Below are 22,464 nucleotides of genomic sequence, written 5' to 3'. Positions count from 1 at the left end.
ATTTTGCAATTACTAAATAACAGAAGGGAAACATACCTGAATCACTGGTTGTGCAGCTCTGTCCCAGGTTTTCATTCAAGTTATTGACACTTCCATCTCCTGTAGAGACATCTGACTCTAAATGAAAACCACAAACAAATGTAGTATAGTATATTTGCTATACAAATATGAATAGCAAAAGCATATTGTTTGCTCTCTCCCGAAGTTGTTAAAATAGGCTAGACAAATGTCTGGCAGGGATGGCTGAGGTATAATTTCCTTTATTAAACTTTTTCTTAGGTAAAGAAAAAACTGAGAACAATATGATTAATTTTCTTATGGAAGAAAATATGGAGTGGAAGATGAAAATCCAAAACATAGCAGAAGTAAGGCAATGTGGGTCATGATTTACTGTCAGGCAGCTATGTTCTGTTTCCTTGAAAGCAAGGGTCCAGACATGACCGCCTGCATGATCCTCTCTAGTCCTATTTTACTGTATCTTTACAGAGGGGTGAAAAGCCAAAAAAAAAAAAAGAAAAACATGTTGGTCTACTGGATACACAGCACTGCTGGCAAACTGAAAACATTCTCTTTTACTCCTTGTAAGTCATGTGAGTTATATCTGTAGCAGAAGAAAATCAAAACCAGAACTGTGATTTTTTTTTTTTTTTTTTTAAAAAAAAGGGTTTCTTCATGTAACATGAAAACAGTAAGCCACAGTTCCCAGGTAAATAAAAGCAGAGAGGAATTATTAAATCTTCCAAACTGTTTGCAAGTAAAAGCAGAGACGGACGATCTCATTATACCCAATAGAAGACTTGAACACTGCCACAGAAATCTGGCAAGTTTAGAGTAGCTATTCTAATGTTAAGCTCTCCCTCTGCTGGGCAATCAGTGTATTACACTGACTTTTTTTTCAGTCACAAGTGTAATTTATATAGCTAGATTTTCCAAAACTCAGTCCTTTTAATATCTAAACAGATACACAGTTCTGGAAAAATCTGCTGCAAACAGCCTCACCCTGCACTGTCAGCTTACCTGCAGCACTCTGCAACTGAGCGCATAGTGTGCATAAGAAATCAGTCAGAATAATAGCATTGACCTATATTTTGCTTAATTATCTTGTGAACTTGTGTCCTATCAAGTTTGTCATAGTTTTTTTCCCCAGTGAATATCCCATTATGGTCCATATCCATATTGTCCCCAACAAATAATTCATAAAGCAAAATAGATGCTGTGAATGAGAGTTTAGAACTGAATGGAAATTTTAGTGTCTTAAAATGGTACTCCTGAAATATACAATACAAAATCTTGGTAATTGAGGTGGAAATTAAACCTAGTCTGCGTTGAGTAAAAATATGAAGCTTTGGCTTTCCTTTATGCAAGTTTTGCTGTCCTTGAAAGGTGAATGAATAACAGAAACAAAACTGCTATTTCACAGAACAAGTATAATACAGACAACTGAAATGAAGCTACCTTAGCTATGACTAGGAGTCAGGTATTTGTTTAAGTCTTTTAGTTTTTCTAACATAACCATGAAAAGTGATGCAAACATCTGTCTTGCTGTCCTACAGTTTTCATAATTTACTCCATACAGACCTCAGAATCTGATCCAACTATGAATCACCACCATCTCTAGGAAGTGTTATGATGGGCAAGGGCATCAAAGGTGTTAAGCACCTAAATTAAAAGCCTAGTCTCCTAGAAATCAATGCAATCAACAGAAAGGCACTTAAAAGATATATTCACAGCAGAAGCCTGATTTATATAAAATTTCCCTATTATTATATAATAGCATGCATTTGATATCACATGAAAAGACAGCATTGTCCTGAAAAAAGAAGAAAACCTCACCAGTTATAATCCATGTTCAAAGACCTGCGACAAACTATTAAGTAGCATTAGTGGGAATTCCAGCTACAAAGATGACACTGCTATCTCTCGTATTTACTTTCTAGGAATCTATGCGGATAGGAAAGATAGGACAAAATTAAAATTCTATGTATCTATTCCATGTGATCTCCCATCTAAAATGACCTACTGAAAGATGTATATGCAGCAGAGAATATGCATTCACAAAGTGTTTTGTACATAATCATCTGAATTACAATGTGCAGCATGCATTCTAAAATAATCTCTCAACAGAAAATGTCAGTGGTGAAGTGAAATGCAAAACACGCATCTTCCAAATGAAAGGTATATAGAATAATGTTCTCCTTTTTCAACTGTGGCAACTTTCTTGAATTATTTGAAAAGAAAATAAAACAACCCCAGCAAGCCTTTCCAAAACAATGAAGATAAAAGAGTTGATATTCTAACAGCTGTTTTCACCACTTTCACTAGTCTTCCCTCACAGTGCTACTTGCACATATTCCACAGAAAGATTAGTCAGTGCAAAGTGACTGAAAATAAGTAAGTATAAAGACAATGGAATGCAATGAAAAAAATAATGGATCTATGCAATATTAATTAAAAAAGTCTTTCTTTCCTGTCCTGTGCTACATTATGTCATAGAATAAGTTTCAAACATTGGAAAATATAAATGAAGGACCAAAATATAAACAGGCTATTAAAATCGGTCCTACTTTCAAATTAATGGGCAGTTTTTCTAATCTGAAGCATTAAGGGACATTTTGTGAGACATTATTGAAATCTCCAGTTAATTACAGTGTAATTATTTGTTCCAATCAACTTTTTTTTATGAAACAGGCCTTGAAAAACAGAGCTGCTATTTAAATTGTTGTTTATACAGGTAACTGTAGCCTTAAACCAAGTGTTTCACTTCTGACCTTGCAGACTGACTGCTTTTGTGTTGTTTTTTGTGTGTGCAGTTTCTTATCTGTGTTTTTGCATGCACAATTTCTCTATAGTTTTCTCTTAGGCTAAATGATCTATTTCTACTTTGTCTTTATGACTCTACTGCCCTCATACCTCCTGACTCCCTCTGTCTCAGCTACTCCAATAAAAGGGTCGGAGGAGGCTTTAGATACAATGCAAATTGCAGTAATTTCAAGTGACTTGAAAAAGCTTCTTTCTCCTTGAAATTTGTCCTTCTCTATACATGAAGGAATGGTGGGAGCGTACTGCAAAACTGACAACACTTGACAGCATCAAATTGCAAATTAGGTGGGTTCCCAGCCTACTTGGAAGTAGAATCTGGGCTCCAGTTGTATTTTCAGCTGCCTGGTCTAAAAATACAGTCTTACGAGATCATGAGAAAGGATGGAAATGGAAAAAGACTTGAATGCAGTTAAGTCTGTGTGTACAAGTGCATAGAGATCAAAGCTTACTGCACAGCAAGATGGCTGAATGTGAGCCAGTTCCTCTACAGCCATCTTCATGCAGCACTGTTTCCTGGCAGCCCTTGCTACATTGCATCTACACTGCTGGTTTAGTTCAACTCAGAAGTGCACGTTTACAGTGAATCTGTCAATTGTCCCCACTTACACTACTTTGGTTCACATCACAGAGCTGGTTTGGATCACAAGAAATGAACTCCTGTCAGCTGAAACCAAATGAGATGTTTTCCAGCCACTTGCAGGCATACAGTCCGCACCAGACTGAAGTCAATCTGAACCAAGCTGCCAGAATTCATGTAGTATGTACACTCTTAGCACCATTTCACTGAACAGATCCGCTCAGCTGCACAAACTGCTAATACCCACTGTCTATTAATTTCAGTACAGTTCAGTGCTGAGGATACCACAGTTTTCAGGCTAGAATTAGCTTGTGACAGGCTAGTCAATAGCTAATAGATCTAGTTATCTGTAACCCTCAACCTGACAAGAGTCAGGTAAAAGATCAGGCTAACAGCAATGAAAACCTACCCTCAGTGAGGCTACAATTAAGAGCCTTAGCCTTGCCCCAAGAGGATCCTAACTAAGAGTGAGGATAACTCAGTCTGATCCATTCTGAATCATCATTAAATATTTGGCACCTCTTCTTTATACTGCCAAATTATGTTCTAATCCCAGAAAACCAAGCTGATATTTTTGCTGTAGTTAATAATTCACTACTTGCTACAAAACATTGTGATATGCTGTTAATATCATGCTAAATGAGAAATAGGCTACTACTGTTGCACACTGAAAGGCTGCAGTTTTCAGAGCCAATTTTTTTTTTTTATTTATTCATGTTTAATAAAAAAGAGCAGCCTTAGCTATCTTACTCCTTTGGCTGAGTAAGCCCACTAAAATCATTTCAGGCAGGATTTATCTCAGTTATAACTATTGTTTGAGCTCCATCTGAACTTGTAACATGTATGAATGGTTCCTTAATCACACAGCATATGTTTGAATCACTGGTTCCCAGCTATGTCTGGGAATTGTTGCTGGTAATTGCTGTTGCTCATAATCAACTCCCAAGGCACATTTTTAAAAGTGGATCCATATGAACAACAGGCCACAATTTCTAAAAATTTGTACTAAAAAAATGTACTTCCGAGCATGTGATGTAAGTGACAATGTTTGGTTGATGCTCTGTAAATATAAATCCTTAAAATAAACAGAAAAATTACTTGTTGGACAGCACTAAAGGACTTACCAAAACAAAAAATGTTTTCCAATATAGAATTACCAGCCTTCTAGAAAGAAGTACTTAATACAGCTGCAGTTATAGTGGTACAGAAACATTCCTCTTGATTTAAACTTTGTCAACACTGGGAGGAATTGTCAATGTAAACCTAATGTTTTCATTGGATAGTATAAACCTACCATGAATAGGTCTGAAATAAAGTATTCATTTAATAATATTAATATTTTTAATTAACAATATAAATATGTTTGAAAATGACTAATTTCCTCATTAAATTAAAAATAATAATGCAAAGTTGTTAAAAGTGCTGTTTAAGAGGAAAGGAAGATCATTAATGTTGCTTAATTATAAGAAAATCAAGCAGCCCATAGTAGATAAAACATCATCGCTACAACTAGGATATAGAAAATGTTTACATGAAGGCTGCACATATATTTTTTGGCCATGTCTTCCTAAGCCATTCTGTACTGTGCTAGCAAATTTGTTTCTGAACCAGCTCTTACCTTTCAGATTAATCAGTTCAAGTATGACAACATATTCTTGTCCTAGAGCAACTCTTTGAACTGAACAAATTTGTAATCTGACCTTTAAAATTGCTACTGCTGTTAATTCATAAGAAGAAATGGAATTTACTGCTTCCAAAAAAACCGAAATCAAGATTTACTTTTTCCATTCATTCCCTTCACCTCTACAGTACCATATGTTCCTGAACTTTTCAGCAAGACGGGAGCTAATGCACCAAGAACTCTCAGTTACTTGCAGTTACTAAAGTTTAACTGGTACCAGCACAAAATACTAGTTAGTGGACATACCTGAAACCATAGAATTCTTTCCAATAGATGTTTCCGATACACTGTTCTCACTGCTGAAACTATCATTCACATTTTCTTGCTGTTTCAGATCCTCCACTATGGCATATCCTGGTTGGCTTGTAACTTCCGTTTCTTCATTTGTACTGTTCTTCATCTCATTTTGTCTATTCTCTGTTCCTAGAAAATAAATAGAAATTCCACTGCACTATAAAACATTTAATGTCTTTCAGTGTGGAGCACAGAAAAGATAGAACTAACCTGTATTCATCATACACATAATGGCATAACATATGGTCTTGGCTTAAACGTTACAGTTTGGAATTTTGATGTTTTTATAAATTTATTAAGAAATTAATTAACAGAGATTATTAAGATTATTAAGAGATTAATTTATTAAGAAAGTTGTTGGTCATAAATCTCAAATATTTGCGGTCACTATAAAGATCTGAAAATTGAATTTGTGGACTAGACCACATTTCCTACCTCCTCAATTCCATTGGTCCTGTAAGCTCATAAATGGATGTACCTTAGAGCAGGATGTCAAAACTTGCCCATAAAACAGAACACCTGAGAGAGCTTTCACAAAATGTTTTCCCTCCTTCCACTTCTTTGTATTATTTCACATATGGAAATAATTTCTCTTTGACTTCTCTGTTCTTTTATTTTTATTAGACATGTAGAACTAGGCATGCTCTAAAGGCAAAAAATGCTGTCCAATAAATTATAAACATTTTTTACAAAAGCTGTGTAAGACTGCATTCCAAGGTTTTCCAGATTTGGAACTCAATTGCTCTGCAATTAAAAATTAAATTTAAAGAAATTAATAGATTTATTTCAAGATTTGTATTTCTCAATTTCTATGTGTAGGTGTCTGCTAGTAACAGTGTATTTTACTGTAACAAATCATTGGGAATCAACCTGGAGTGATAAAATGTAGCACCACTCTTCTTCTTCCAAGGTACCCAGTGAACCTGTTCTTAGTGTTTCCTGTCCATGACCTTGTATCAGTGGATGCTACAGCAATCATACACTTTACATATCTACACACATACAGGACTGTGTACCTGGAAAATTGCTTATCCTCTGGTAAGAGCAACACAATTTATGCTTTATGTATTTATCTGTACAGTTTCTTTTAGGGCTTGCATTGCCCAAGATTACTAAGAAATTGTGGAATAAATGCATTCATTCAGTATTGCATCAAACAACTGAATTAAACTTGAAGTTTTACCCTATATGGTCTGCACTATACTGAAAATTCAGAACTGCAAAGTTTGAAAAGAATTGAAAATAAAAATACGAAAAGAATTTTAATAATTTGCGTATTTGCTACATATTTATTATTTTGTTTACCTTACTGATAGCAAAATAACAAAGACAAGAATTTAAACCTGACAAAGCTGCAATGCAAAATGAAAATTAGGACCACAGCAGCTGCTGAGCTATTCCCAGCGTCTGACTTTCACTCGGAACTATCTTCTGAGGCTCTAACTTGGTTGGTCTTGTCCTGCAGACTGGAACGCTCAACCACCTTTGAATTGCACGCTCAAATATGGCAGCTGCTTATCTGTGTCTAGCAGAAGACAAGTTGATTCCTGTCCTCAACTGGAAGAGACTCTTTCATGCCCCTCTTATCCCAATCTTAATGCATTGTCCCATAGGCAGCAACTAAAAGTACAGCGACATAGTTCTGGTGAGCTCCTCAAGCAAGAAGGCTGAAGATGCTAAATGGGAAATCTGTTAAAAAACTTTAGTCTCAAAAATCTTATAAAACATATGTGGAGCCCAGTAAAAAATGAGTGATAGAGTATCTGGGGGCTGCTTCCTTTTTCATATTTTAGGATCCAGGGGAGCACTGGGATAATTTTACAATATCATAATAATTTTACAGGAATAAAAAGTAGTAGCCAAAAACCTATAGCTCTTTTAGTTTAATTTCTGTAAATAATCTCTTTACTAGTTTATTCTATTATTTATAGTAAATTTTATACAATGTCTTGAGACTTATGAATGCCTTATCCCCAAGGAGACATACTGCAGTGTACTTTAAAATGCCGCATATATTTGTAAACCCTTCTATAAAGGAAACACTAATTCTTGTGTTGAAGGAGAAATCCAGAAAAGGTTTGTTTTGTTTGTTCAAATTAATCTTCAGAATATTTTTTATGAATGATTATAAAAACATCACATTGAAATCCAGTGGGTTATAAAAGGTAATGATTCAGTGTAATTACAACTACATACATATTATTGTATTTCTGATATTGCTTAATAAGGATTTTTAGTGTTTAAGAATCTATCAAATAAGCTGTTAAATAACTTGATTTTGAAATCCCTGGACAAGTGAAAGCATTAGTCTCAGTGTCACAGCAAAACAAAAACGGTGAGAACCCTGCATTGTTTCCTAAGTAACAGTACAAAAAAAGAGATATTAAAAAACCACACATTAGTACTAGTGAAATAAGATGATTACCTCCTGTATTTCCGCTTAAATCATCTGCAAGGCCTCCATGTTGGGTTTCACGCAGAGCAATCAAAAAAGGAGAGAACCAATCTTTCTTCTGCACAATTCTGCTCAATAGCTCCCTTGCACCATCTCTGTTCCCACGATTGTCAGTAACAGTGTGGATCTGGTGAAAATAAGAAAAAAAACCAAACCCGATCCTGAGACAGACTTCGGAAATGGTTCAGGGAAGTTAGTAAGAATAGTATAGGTACAAAAGCATTTCCCTGTCATCATTAAAACATACTTGAAGATATAAAGTGGGCCTGCCACTCATCAGAAGAGACTTACTGCAATTTTGTCCAATCTCATGTTTATTGCATATGGTTTCGGGTAGGATATATAAAACTTACGAGACCTGAAATTTAATTGGAGAGACTGGTAGTACTGGACAATGGTTATAATAATAACCACTATATAATAATAATTATTATTGTGGAATAACAATTGGTTTTCACACTGGTTTAGGGAATAGCCAACCTTGATTAAGGAGAAGTGATGTCATACAGCTTACCAGAGCTCAGACTTAATCTGTAACATGACCTCATATATAAAATGGAACATTTCCCTTCTTAAACTCTGGCTTCATCATCTCAATTCCCACTTAAAGACACAATAGCTAAGCCTCTAGAAAGTGGCTATTGCCCTCAAAGAAGCTATGGAAAAGTGTCCCAAGGCTGTCATGAGCAGAACTTGATGTGATCACATGAGGAACAAAATGACCATCCCAAAAGTAAAGCAGCCCAAGACAGGTGTTTAGTCCTCAAGGGCAATTTTCTCGAGGCTCGAGAATCACCCATCCTGATATGCAAGAAAATGGGCAGGCATAGCAGTGGGAACCTCTGACCGAGATTTGAAAACTAAAAGGAAGTGCATGGGAAGTGGGAGTAGGGAGAGGTAAACAAAAAGGAATATAGAAGCACATTAAGAAAGCCTAGGTATTGTTGGAGTTGAAACTGGCAGGACTGTGAAGGGTAATGAAGGGCTTAATGGAAATAGCAGCAGCAAAAAGATGACCCGGGGAAACATGTGGAGCTGTTACCAGAGAACAGAGCTGGCAATCTCCTAAAAGGCCCCTGCCTCTGTCTGCTGTGTTACCATGCTTGGCTCCCCATCCCTTAGGGTGCAGCTGGCCCTTAGTGCTACGTGACAGTCACCAGACAAAATTAGGTATATGACTGTCATTTAACTGAGAGGGAGCATTAAGCTACTTAAAAAGTCGATGCAAAAGCTCAGAGTGCAAATATGATGTAGTTCCACCCTTATTTGCCAGTTTTCCCCTTATTGCTATGGCATGTATTATTTTAATTTCTTCTTCTAACGCTGTTTCAGGGTATCCATTTTTTTGGGTTCCAAATACGTTTCACACTGGTCCAGGCAAGTCATTCTTAGCCAAATGGAGTAAACACTGACAAATGTTTTCATCAAAGGTTAACATTTGCTCTTTCTTGTCAAACTGGTATTTCTGCTCAGTTTCACTGTCTAGTATGATACTCCTTAGTGAACCTATGGCAAAAAAAGGGGAGGGAAGGTCTTGCTTTATTTTAACTCAAGTATTCTCTAGGACTTTACAGGCCATCACTACCTCCCGGTATGGTTCAGGGGCCAGAATACACTTAATGATCTTCTGAGCCTGCCGTCTGTGGCAAAATGATAAGTAACAATAAAGCCAGCCATATTCCTTCCACTTAGACACTGGCTTAGTCTAACCCCCTGTTCATGGCATTTTTTTCCCCTGGTTCTTAGCTGTCATCCCACCTCCTGGTCCACTGCCAACAGCCTTCATTGGCTTACTTAGACCACCATTTCTCTTTTCCCCCAAGTTTGGGTACTCCCCTTTCGTTTTTGTACTCACAAGGCCACTTCTAGTTATGGCTTCCTATCTGCCCCACAGCTCCTGGGGGTGGCCAGTGTCTGTGGCACTGCCTGGCACCCGGCCTAGCAGGCGGGTGACTTACCCGATCCAGGTCCTCGTCCTGGAAGATGCCCATCTGCAGACACTTCTCAGCCACCTGCATGGTCTGCATTCTATCCACCAGTGTGCCGTGGAGCAGCTGCACCAAGTGCACGCAGAGGTCATGGTCCGCCTCCTCGGCCGCCGAGGGCAGCTGGCTGAGGCTGGGGTTCACGTAGCAGGCGGCCAGGCTGCAGCCACCGTGCTCCAGCGCCTGCAGGAACTCGTGGAACCAGCCGCACCCGCGGGGCCCCCGCTCGACGACCCGCAGCAGCTCCTCCGCCCCCTCCACCTCGCCCCGATTCAGCACGGCCACCCGCACCTTCTCCCTGTCCCCAGCGCTCAGCGAGGGAAGCAGGTCCAGCACCGGCTGCACCCGGATGAACTGCTTCAGCCGCGGCCTGAAGCAGGAGATCAGGTAGAGGAAGCGCTCGTCTCGGGACTCCTCTGCCATGGCCGCGCTGGCGGCGCCCGGGACGCCGGGACGCCTCTGGTGCCGCTGGAGGACGGCGGTGGGCACGGGAGGGGGGAGGGCGAGTGCCTGCAGGGGCGGCCGAGGGTCTCCGGAGCCGGGGTCCGGCTCGGTGTCAGCGAGGAGCACGTCCCGCTCCGCGACTCCTCAGGCTGCCGCCGGGCCTGCCCCGCTTTATCCCGGGCCAGCGCCGCTTTCGGTTTCGTTGCAGGCTCGGTGTGTGACGGCACGGGCGGGCCTGCCGGGACGGGACGCCCGGCGCCTGGAGGAAAGGGCACGGCTCAGTGTTGCTCCTAACTATTTAAAAGGAACCCTTTAACGGGAACCATGAGTTTAAAGAAACAACCATAAACTGAAGTGTATCCTTCACTTTCCAGCTCATGAGTTTCTAGGGCCGGTCGCCAGCGTGGCAGGGTTTTCTGCACTTTCAGGGCTTTCCAGGCATGCACCGGCAGAGAAACGAGGCACTTCGGCAGTAGAAACCCCAGGTGACTGGAGTGGATTTGCAGGATGTGCCTTTTTGCAGAATACAGACACACAAAAGGCCATCAGGAAAGTAAAGCTGACTTGTGTATTGTAATGGTTTACTTTGGGTATGTCTTAAAGAGATTTTTTTTGGTGCCCTTTTTTTTTTAAGTTTGAAGAATTGCCCCTTGCATACAGAGCAGGAGGTTGTGATGCATGTGATAAACTTCCTAGAGGAGTTTGTTGGATAGTCTCTGAGATTGTTGGGACAGTCTCTCCCCGAGATGTGGTTTCACCCATATGGTAGATGTCACTGAGCTTCAGGAGGAGGCTTGGTTTCCATTGTGGGGTTGTAGGGAACCTCAGTGTGATTCCGAGGTAAGGCAACAGATCCTTGACTCAATTTCATGTTTTGTAGCAAAATGATAGAGTAAACAGAGAGCACCTGGATTACTGTGTTCAGTTTTGGTCCTGGACAGTTCAAGAGAGAGAGTGAAAAATTGGGAGGGTCCAGTGGAGGGCCAACACGATGCTTAACGTGATTGGAGGGTGTTTGAAGGAACTGGGTTTGTTCTGCCTAGAGAGCAGAAGGCTCCGGGGAGATCCAACCACAGTTTTCCAACTCCTAAAAGTTGGATCCCTCTTCACAGGGGTGCACAGGACAAGGGGCAATTGCAACACGTTTCTTCAGGGGAAATTCTGTCCAGGTATAAGAAAAAATATTCTCCACTGTAAAAACAATTAGTGGAATATATTGCCCAGAGAAGTAGTGGGAGTTTCCTCAATAGAAATATTCAAGCCTTGGCTTGACAAGGCCCTTGATTTAATGCCTTGCTTTTAAAAGCACAGGTGTCTCCAGAGGTCCTTTCCCAGCCTAGTATTTCCTGTAATTCACATTGTGCCCTCAGCTGCTTATCATGCTGAGACGTGCTACAGCATTCTGCTTTCAGTTGAGCTTCCTTCAGCTAGAGGCTTCTTTTGTAAAACTCGTTTTACTTTCATTTCATTGTTGTCCTTTCTGCTTATCTCACGTTTCACTCTTATTTTGTCATTACTTTTTTATTACTGCTTTATGCAAGTTTCCTTTGAAAGATTTCTGAAGAGTCTCACGGCTTCGCCCCCCCCCAGCACTTTTTCTTGTCTTCAGCACCTTATTTGGATGACATGTCAGTCTTTCTTGTAAGGCCTCAGGAGCCTGCAGGAGTTACTCGGGTGCAGTGTGTGTAGATCGGTTGTTTGTACATTTGCTTTGTTTCCCAAGTTGTGTATGTAGCAGTGGTAAAGCAGGCCCAGTGTATTTATACCACAACAATCCTTTACAGGTTCTAAGAGTTTGCAGACATTAAAAGGACACTTGTGACTTATAGAGGAGGGAAAAAAATCAATAACCACCAATACGTGGTTATTCTGGCTACTGCTAAGTTGCACAGATGATGCCTGAGCTCCTACTCTGTCCATTGATGATGCACGTATCCTGACTCTATTGCTCTCCTCTAGCTGGATGCTTACACTCCTCGTAAACTCAGTGATTTTTTGAGGCCTTTGTCCCTTTCAGATGTGGCTGAAATTAGTCACAGGGTTCATAAGCAGGGGCAGGGCTGGAGCACAAGGCCTCTCCCACTGGGCGGCTAGGCAGAGAAGCTGTGCACCGCCCGCTCCCGGCCCGGCCACATACACACCACCTCCCTTCCCCGCACGGTGAAAGTCCACGCGTACAGCTGGGCAGACGGCTCAGACGCAAAGGCTGAAGGACACGCAAAAACAACACAGGGACTTCAACACCCCCAGGAGGTACAATTAGAGGTTACGTGTTCCAGAAGGAAGCTGCCCGCCGCTGGAGGTGCCCGAGGCGATGGAAGCGCCTGAGGAAGCGCAGCGGAAACGCCCCGGTGGCCACGCGCACGCGCCCACGCCCAACGGCCGGTCTGGGCTCGCGGGCCCAGCCGGTGGGCGGGCTTTCGGCTGGCCAATAGCAGGGCCGGTGCCGCGTTGCTGGGGCGACGGCCCTGCGGCCGTCGCGGCTCCCCCGCAGCCCCCCGGGCCTCGGCGGAGTGAGTGTCGGCGCCGCCGCCGCCTTGCGGGGCCCCGCGGCCTGGGCAGAGCGCCTCCCTCCTCCAGCGCCTTGCCTTGCCTTGCCTTGCCTTGCCTTGGGGCTCGGCGGGGCCGCGCTCGCGGTGCGGTTCCGGTGAGGCCGGGCCCGCGCGGCCCAGAGGAGGGGTCCGTCCCGGCCCTCCGCGCCTGCTCGGGGGCGGGTGGCGGGGAGCCTTCCGGCCGCCCCTCTCTGCCGCGCACGCGAGCGGGCCGGGCTGCGGTGGAGGGTAACGGAGGAAAGGGTTTCCTCCCGGGGCTAGCTGCGGAAGCGGACTGCTCACCCGGCGGAGCCGGAGCAGTCGAGGCGGAGGTGTCTGAGGGGAGGCGGGCGGCTGCACAACGACTGCAGCCGAACGACCCGGGCCGTCTGTGGGCCCTGGGCCGGTGGGTGGAGCAGGTGCCGTGTGCTGAATAAACCTCAGTTGCAAATCCTTACGCAGAGGGAGTTAGGGACCCCTGGAGGACTGGGGTCACTGCTTACGTACCGCCCAGATCTTTTGAGGTGGTTATTGCCCTTTTGCAAAAAAAATTTGCATCATATTTGGTGTTTCTTGTGCCCAGTGGGGGGGCTGCAATGGTCATGGGCACTACGCTACCTTTTGTAAAAATAGCATTCTAGGATGGACTAACAGTACAGCTGGAAACACTACTAGTAGTTGTTAGAAAATGGGAAAGCACTTACAACTACAGCACAAAGATAAAAGTGTAAGAATTGGATGCTGTTTGCATTACATGTCCTTGAGCAAAAGGAAAGCTGCTCAAATACTTTTGGTTGCTGCATAAGAGATAAAAATATTTTTCTAAATTGTTTAGCTACTCAGTGTAAATACAGTCACTACAGAGGCTTGTTGCTTAGTTCTCATGACACTGGTATTCAGCAGCTTCCATATTGCTTAAGCAAACTGGACCTTTGTGTGCTCCTTTGTCATTGTCAGTTAAAATTAAATCTTTAAATATTGATACTGTGTATTTGGGGATTCTAAAATCTCTTATGTGCCTTTGAAATTGCCTTTCAGTGCTACAGCTGAAAATTATTCTTGTTACAAAACTGGCACAGGTGATAATAGTGGCAGTGATGGCTTGTTGGGCTTTGCTTCTTTCAGGACTATAGATCTGAGACTGCTTCTGCAATATGACAAAGATACTTTTTTATACGTGATCTGCAGGAGCTGTTTGCAGCTGTGCTAAGGAGTAACACTAGCAACTTGGGAGAAAAAAGATGCCTCTTTCTCTTTCTGTTTTCGTGAAGACTAGCTGATCTAACTAGTTCAGTGCAGTATTTATTTTCACAAGGCCGTGGGTTTTGTGTTCTGTCACTTTCTTGTTGGTTGCTGTAACTCCGACTTTCCTCTTGGGTGATTGTGTAGCATGACAAGCCTTGCGTTACTGTATCTGGAAAACTTCAACTCTGTGATTGTATTTTATTTTTCTTAGTCACTTAAATGCTTGGATAAAACATCCCATGTTTAAATATAGGTAAATTAAGCTTTACTTTGCTGTTATAAGTAAGGGCAACATATCAGCACAATAAAATCTATAAGCTACTCATAAAATTGTAGTTCTCGGGTACTCAAAGCCACTTCAAATTGTACGTGGCCCAGCCTGAAGAAGGGAACCCCTGCCACCTGTTGTGCTACCCGCATAAAAAGAAAGTACTTTGAAATCCTGGCATAGATGAGTGACTGAATAAACAGTTTAACACTGAAAAAGAAAGACTGATCCAACAGCAAATGCAGGGAAAATTAGATGATTAGAACTTAATGTTCAGAACTGCATTTTTAAAATTTTATTAGAGTAGCTAAAATAATGACTACAGTATCCTGCAACAATATCGCTAATGCCCACAAGGTATCTGTTTAAAAACAAAACCACCTCCACCCCCAAACCTCCAAAGTAAAACAAAACCTAGCAGTATAATGTAACTTCTTTTTTTTTTTTTTAACTTAGAAAGCTTCCTTGGTAATGCAGTCAAAGGTGTGTGGAAGTGTATCTGGAGTTGTACTATTCTGTTTTGTCACCAAGTGTTCTCAAAACTCCTTTAAATGGAGGTCATTTAACAATAAATCCAGTTGTAGGACTGAGTCTGAAACTGATTTATTTTTTGAAATAAACAGTGCAACAGGTATTTCTTAATCATGCATAAGGTACATTTTTGTTGTAAAATTGAAGCATTTCAGGCTATCAAGGTGAAGATACTGAACTTTTTTTTTTTTTCTTTCTCCTAAAGTATCGCAGTTACAGATGCCTGGAATGCCAATGACAATGGGACAGCTAGTGCCAGGAGCGGTACCAAATATGCCTCATGGTGAACGGTCTGGATGTTCTGCATATGCTGGTACTTACTCTGCTGCTGCTGACCCCATGTTGACTTACTTCAGTGCAATTGCTGGACAGATAAGATAATATAAACAATATAACTCTATAATCAGCTGTGAAAACAACCCTAGTAAAGTTTTGTTTCATGCTTTTTTTCTTCAGTAGAAATACCTTAGCATGATGTTCCCAGTGATAATCATTCCTCTTCAGGTAAAACGTACAGTTTTCAACAATAATTGTAATTATAGGTGACAGTAGAGTTTACAGTACTACAGACTTGATAGACATGTTGCTGTTTAATAAGATAAAATTAATCAAAATATGTTGGCAGTTCATGTTCAGATTCTCACTGCTATCTCGAAATAGTGTTTCTTCTTTAGGTTCGCTGTACCTTATTATACGTGTTAGTGCTATAATTCTGTATGCAGATAACAGAACCTTAAAAGCCAGTTGTGAAACTTTTGAGACTAGGATTTCGATTGACTTTGTTCTGTACTGCATATGGAGCTTCACTAGAAAAGTATAATGCAGACATATAACTTCCCAGGTTAGCGTCCCAAGGAACTGGAGTTTCCAGAATGGTTGATGCGTGTTTTGCAAGGTGTTTCTTCTGGCATGAGGTCCCAAATCTGACATTTATGTTCTTAAAGTAAAGAGGGCAGGCTCATACATGTTGTGAGACTAAACCTGTTTTTTGTAGATATGTATGGGATGTGCTGGCTTTGAAAGGTTATGTGTTTTTTAAAAAGGAAGTATTAAATACTGTAGGTATTTTTATAATGTTGTTAATAGATAGTGATAGGAGTTGTTGTATTCCAAGAGTCTGCGTTAACATTCATTTGACTTACAGATGGTAATATGACCACTGCAATGTCCCGTGTTAAAAGGAGTAATAGTCAGGGAATTCAGTAGTTCAGTACGGGGAAAAAGAGCAATGGAAGGTGGCAAGGATTCACAGAGGTCATGTGCGCAGCCCCACAGGTTACGAGATGGTTCTGGCTTCTGTGGTGTCGACACGCACCTTCTCAAGAACATAGATCTGCAGAAGCAACGTATTGGAAGATCTCTAGTTACAGGTGAGTGACCACCTTTTTTAGATTAGAGGGGCTTCTTTTTTTCTCTTTATATTTTAAATCGCGTAGGCTCTGAACCTCAGTGCTTCTGTTTCTGCTTAACATCCCTGCAGTAGGTGAGTAACAAGAAGAGATTTGAGGGGTAAAAGGAAAAGCATCTATTAATTATTTCAGAGGGGAAATGCTAATAATTTGGATACTAAGTATTGAAAACAAAGGTGTCATCATTTTAATCAACTTGCTGATTATCTTCACATGTAAATCTTGCATTAGAAAATGCTCTAACTTTGATAGTGTTTTTGAATATGTTTAGTGGATGTTTAATTACCTGTTTACGTGCTCACTGCCATTGATATGCTTTAAGCAGTGAGTTCTGCTTACTGCTTCCAGTTTAGATCAGGCGCTTTTCTCTTCTGGTGACTATTTAACAATGTAAGAACATTTTAGGTATCGCTACAGGTAATCTAATGCATTAAAAATCACTGATATTTTTTGCAAGTTAAATGTGAATTGTCAACTGTGACAAATGTGTGCGTTTGTTTTACAGGATGGAGAAGTAGATGCCGAAACACTGCAGAGATACCTAATGCAGTCTGGAGTCAGGAACCTATTATTGTAAGATACTGAGTTTTGCTGTGGCAGCCAGGCAGGTGCAGCTCGACGTTAAAGAGGGGTTACCACCACTGCCTTGCTTTCTGAGATGCAAAGTTGAGAAGACTGGGCTTTTATGCCTAATCTAATTCTGCCACCCTTCAGAATTAAATGATGATGTTAAGGAGGCTACTCCAAGACCGTAAGTTAATGTATCAGTTGATTCTGTAGTAGACAGACTGAAGAAGAAAAAAAAAAAAAAGGGGGTGTTTTTAGTATCAGGCTACTTGAATGTTTTTTGTTTCTTTTTTAAATTGGATTCAAAAAAATGAATTCATGGTCACTGCCATGGCTGAAACTAATTATTAAAAATAATACCAATTACAAACTTCTGATTCTTTTGTTTTTTAATTACCCCTTCAGCCTTCAGATTAGAAACTTGCAGAATTATGATATCCATGTAGTATATATCCTTGTACATACTAGGACTTCAGTGGAATCTTGCTATCACTTTGAACCTCTGGTGATTATGAGAAACTTGAATTTTAAATTCTCTTAAATGGATAACTTTTAATACTAGTTTTGTTTGAGCATTTATAATGGGGTATAGATACTGATTATGGAGGCCTATTACTTGTATAACTGCTTTATTTGATTTGCATGTCTTGCACTTTGCAATTTTACAGAGTGGCTTTATTCATGTTAAGCTGACCACCAGCAGTATGAGCATTAGGAATCGGAGCTTCCATTAAACTTTCACAGTTTCTCAAAAGGAAAATTAAGATAAAGGTATGGTCATCATTCCTGATGTTGTGTGCAACTGTAATGAAATCATCAAAAGATCTGTAAAAAACATTTATCTTAGTATTAACATATAATTCAATTTGCATCTTAATATTGTAAGCATAATTCTTTAATTGATATTCACTGCTCTTCTGCTGCAGATTATTGCTGTGAATAGTCCTGCTTGCTAGTGGAGTAACTACTTTATTGCTGTGGGACGTTATTGCTGGATCACCACAGTAGACTGTGGAAGTTACCAGTAGAATGTAGGTAGCAAGATGTGAACTGTTCAGCTGACTAAATAATTTTTGGGCGTGCTCTAACTAATACTATGAAATGAGATTGAGGAATCGGTTTTGTTGCTAAAAACCCAAAAGCAGAAACAGCCTCGACTATCTCTTTGTACAATTTTGTGAATGCTTTTCATCTAGTAGATAAGTTATTTCTAATATTTGAATTTGTGGGTCCCTCCATTTGTCAGGATCGAAGTAGGCCATTCCTTTTGCATCTCACTGATATTTAGTGTAATTGTACCTGTCACACTTCCAAAATCTCCAGACACTGACTTGCTTATTACTTCCTCTTCTAGTCCTTGCAGTGCACCATGGCATTCTGAGTGCTGAACTGCTGGAGGAAAAGAGGATCAACCTGTCAAAGTTCATGTTTGGAAGAATTGCTGTGAATGGAAGCTATTGTAGAGGTGTTTAACCTTCCTGCTTAATGAGACAACGTGCTTTGAGTGAATACTTCGATTTTCAAGTGCACGATTCACAGCAATAAATATCTTCTGCATTTTACTACATTTAGAAGCATGGCTTTTTTTATCTGTACGTGTATAATTCCAGGCAAGTAAATTTCTGTGTTAAGCTCAAGAGCTTAATGAGAAGGAAAAGCTTATGGTCATATGTAATAGGCTGTGTCTTATAAATGGGTAGCTTGCTTACACAAATAAAACATCAGATACCCTAAATGCCATATGCGTTTTTTTTTCATTAGTAGCGGCATACACTCTCGGATGGCATACTCTGAAAAATGCTGCTGGTTTGGAGAAACTAGATCAGTGGACTCCATTAAAAACCCAAAATGTTCTAGGTAAAACTTTCTTGCTGCTCCAGCTTGTTGCAATACAGTGGTTTTTTTGTGAGGCAAGCTCAGATAATACTATTTGAATACAGCTGGAATGGCCTTCAACTGATTGTATTTTTATAATCCCACCTAAGGCTTTTCCCCAAGGAGATCTGTGGGTGTGGTGTTCTGGTTTGTTTGGGTTTTTTTTTTGTTGTTTTTTCTTTAAGAGCTCAGCTTGTCTCAAAAGCTTTCAATGGCTATTCATCTGGATCAGTAAAATCACTTGCTAATTTTTTTTTTTGGGGTCTTGCATGCTAAACCCATTCCATGATTCACTCTAAATTCTCTAAAAGAAAATGATTCAAGCAATGGAAGTGTCTGGCTTGAAGACAGATATTTAGACAGCACTTTTCGTCAAAATATCATGTGAAAATTTGGGCCTCAATGGATAGCAATTGTCAGCTTTATTACCCAGATTTTGTAACTAGATGTTATGTTAGATTTTTGAATTCCTCAGTCGGTGAACTTAGAGGGAGTAGACATGGATACAACTTGCAGTTCCACCTGAGGGATGGAGGTCAATGATACATGGAGATTGCCGTTTGCATAGGATTTTCTGAAAAGGTCTGATTTTGTGTCTCTGTTCTGTGTGCTTCAAGCCAGTGAGTGGTGTCCTGTGTAATCCTGTGCTTTTATGCTTATTCCCATGGTGTTATGTGTATACTAAATATAATTAATTTTTTTTTTCTCAGTGTTTTTGGTACAGATATATTCAACCTTTTTGGATCCCTGTTAGTGGTGTTTGCATTATAGTAACTAAATTCAAGTCAGTCACAAATGAAATGTTCACATCCTGTTGCTTATGACTGAAATAGTGCATTACATTTATTTGTGTATTTTTAGATTTCTTGCAAATAAGTTTTCTTGGTCATATAAAATATTGGATATATGCACAGTGTACAAGTGCTTTTATTTGTACAGTAAACAATTTTCCAGGAGATTTTTTCTGAAAGCAAAATAATAACTTACATTAACTGCATTATACAAAAACCTGTTATACGAACAGGATTTGCTACAGCTCATAGTAGTGAAGTATTTATCCAGACTAAGTTTTCAAAGCTTTCTTTGTATTTCCAACTTTACAATATCATAAAGTTTCAGTATAGAAAACGTAAATAATGCATAAAAGGGGCAAATGCCTCCTGTGGGAGGCTTTAATTTGGTCCATCTAATTTCCATTCCAAAGAGAGTAGCCATATTCTGCATTCATTAATAATCAAAGAACTTCCCCAGTGGGCATTAAAAAACCCCCAAGTAGCTAGATGAAGAAAAATGTTTCTTCATTAATAATGCAGTTCTATCTACTACTCATACATAGAGGTACAGTGAGAAAAAGCAAGCTTGCCATAGTGATGCCTTCGTGCAATTACAAGCTCTGGGACATGCTCCTTCAGTGTCATTGATAAAACTGGGTCTTGATTTTCATGGGTGATCTATTCTGTGGATCTTGTTTATTTTTTCTCTCATTAAGCTATTTGCTGTTTAACTTCTAATACACTCTTTTTCAAGTTTGGGGGGGGAAAAAATGTATAGAGTAGATGTAGTATATAAGTGACACCGGGACTGCTGTATGACATAAGTACATATCATTCCTAATAAAACTGAAGGAAATTTTAAGTTCAGAGTAATCATGTTAAAGGCCCTTCTCCATGCTCTTTTTATTCCAGGTAAGGAAAAAGCTACTTAAAAATCAATTCTGTGTCTGGACAGCTGTTGAAAATATGCCAATGGCTGCATACCAAGTCTGTCTCCAGTCTGAATCAATTTTACAATTTACCAGTATTTTCATTAAAAATTTGACGTTAAATTTGAAAGTGAGATTAGGTCCCTTGCTTATTGTGTGTGGCTGCTAGATACTACAGATCGAACAAGTGCATCCCCCTGTATTTCAGTGGGGTTTGCATTAGTGATAATGAGGTAAGAGTAAACTAACAGGGAGTGTTGAGCTTGCATTTTCGTTTGTGTGCAAAAAAAGAAGGGGGAAAAAAAACCCCACCCACTCTGGAAACTTTATTAAATGCATGATTGCAACCTTGTGGAGCAGCTGCAAGTAACGGTGTGGGTTTGAGTAGTGTCACAAATCACAGTTTAAAAACAAACCAAAATAAAATAATAATTAAAAAAAAAAAAATCAAAAAACCCCAAACAAAAAACCCCAAACCCACAAACCGGTAGCCTCAGCACACAGACCTCGCTTATCAGACCCATTTTAATTCACTTTGTAGTTGCTCCTGTTAGTGAATGCAGGCACCAGGTCCGTGTTTCCTGCTTTGTCGGTCACTGTAATGCCCTTAGTACACCACTGTTAACTCGTACCGAATCTGGAGGCTCTGTTTGTCAAGAAGTGGAGGGCAGCTCTCTCTCACTTGAACATAATTACTCTGGACTTGACCGAGGATAGCACAAGATTAATTTGGCAGCAATTTCCTACAAGCAAAGTTCCTTATTCTGCAACAGGCACAGTGCAGTGAATGTATAGCCTGCATGGTAACAGGGCTCAGTGACAAGCGTTGCTTCCTTCCCAGAAGAGCTCGGTGCTACAGGTGCTGAGCCTCAGAAATGTTAGTCTCGGTGAAAGAGGAGATTAAACTCTGAGAATCAGAACTCAAGAGGGGTGGTTGGTCGCCTCCAACTGCCTCCTTGAATGTAAAACCCGCTGTGTGAGTTCCTGTGTCTCATCTGCTGGGCCACCACTTTCTCATTCTTGGAAATACCTGGCAACTACAGGTTTCAAAACGGGGAGTAAATGCTGACGTTTGAATTGCAGCTATCTTCACTTAGGCTTGTCTCATGTCTTCACTAACCTTCTGTGAAGGATTAGGATGTTAAAAGATACTAGATTTTGATATCTACTGTTTATTTCTGGCTATGAGGCTTATCCTTAAGCTCTTGTGGATATCCTACGTTTTACTAAAACTTTTTTAATGGCTTGGTTTCATGTAGGTTGAAAGAATGCTAAAAGAATAGAATTACCCTGTTCTAAAAGCCTGTCTGAATGAAAAAACTAAAAAAACCCGGTGCATTGAGCAGAACAGGTTTTTCTGCTTCATGCATCAACATTTGATGCCAGTTTAACTATGTGGGCTTTTTTTTTTAACCTTAAATAACTAGAAAGTGCGAGTCATGCTTGGAGCGTCCACAGATGAAGTTAATCTAACGTTTTTTCCAAGGAAGACTGTCTTACAATAGCTTTGCCATTAGCTAGAAACTGAGATTCGTTGGAAGCAGCAGCTTTCAGTTTTTTGAGTTCTGATCAGTTAAGTCTTTGCTACCTAGAAATTCATTGTGCCTAATCTCTTAATTAACAAAACGCGGTAGAACTTCACATATGACAGTCAGAAGATGCTAAAATCGTGTACAATGTCAGCATAATGAATAATGCTTTTTCAAAAATACTGTCTGTGCATTTTCATCATTTTTCTCATTGTCAAAATTTTACTGGATTTTAGTCAATTCCAGGTGACTGAATATAATTATAGTCCTCTACAGGAACTAAGAACTTGGGGAGTTGTAGCCTTTTAGAAGCCATTTGCTTTTGCTGTGGCAAAATACCATCAATTTGGGATTCTGAAAAATGTAAGGAGGAAAATAATGTCTATAGTACTACTCCCAAAATGTAAAAAGTATTTATTGATGAGTATTTAAAGTTGGCAATGTACCAAGGAATTACAAACTGCAATGCATTATTTCTCAGTACAACTAGCTTGAAATATATCACACCTATGTGGTGCATTTGAGGAACCTGTGCAGATGTTTTTGTGGAG

The 22,464-nt window shown here is 40.1% G+C and overlaps 1 protein-coding gene and 1 long non-coding RNA gene across 9 annotated transcripts in view; one reads left to right on the top strand and one right to left on the bottom strand.

The window, feature by feature from the left end:
* The window catches only part of IFIH1 (interferon induced with helicase C domain 1), a 33,982-nt gene extending 23,517 nt beyond the window's left edge, over positions 1–10,465 (bottom strand). Inside the window, exons 1-4 of one of the 2 annotated variants that reach the window (XM_076342755.1) lie at positions 9,786–10,465; positions 7,798–7,954; positions 5,325–5,501; positions 37–117 (exon numbers count right to left, since the gene is read on the bottom strand). In XM_076342755.1, the coding sequence (XP_076198870.1) occupies positions 37–117; positions 5,325–5,501; positions 7,798–7,954; positions 9,786–10,235 (865 nt within the window). In that variant the 5' untranslated portion in view covers positions 10,236–10,465. The remainder of the gene's footprint in view (positions 1–36; positions 118–5,324; positions 5,502–7,797; positions 7,955–9,785) is intronic. The other variant, XM_076342756.1, reaches the window with a different exon arrangement.
* Positions 10,134–18,565, top strand: LOC143162405 (uncharacterized). Of its 7 annotated transcripts, none has more exons than XR_012995700.1 (4): positions 10,134–10,199; positions 15,037–16,201; positions 16,746–17,578; positions 18,162–18,565. It is a non-coding gene; the product is annotated as an uncharacterized LOC143162405 (long non-coding RNA). The 7 variants fall into 7 exon arrangements; XR_012995699.1 differs by lacking the exon at positions 10,134–10,199 and adding an exon at positions 12,712–12,769; XR_012995701.1 differs by lacking the exon at positions 10,134–10,199 and adding an exon at positions 12,946–13,311.
* The last annotated feature ends 3,899 nt before the right edge of the window (positions 18,566–22,464 follow it).

This window comes from Aptenodytes patagonicus, chromosome 6 (genome assembly GCF_965638725.1).
Source record: "Aptenodytes patagonicus chromosome 6, bAptPat1.pri.cur, whole genome shotgun sequence".
NCBI classification, from domain to species: Eukaryota; Metazoa; Chordata; class Aves; order Sphenisciformes; family Spheniscidae; genus Aptenodytes; species Aptenodytes patagonicus.
The sequence above is the reverse complement of the archived record's forward strand: the minus strand, read 5'-3'. Positions and strand labels throughout refer to the sequence as shown.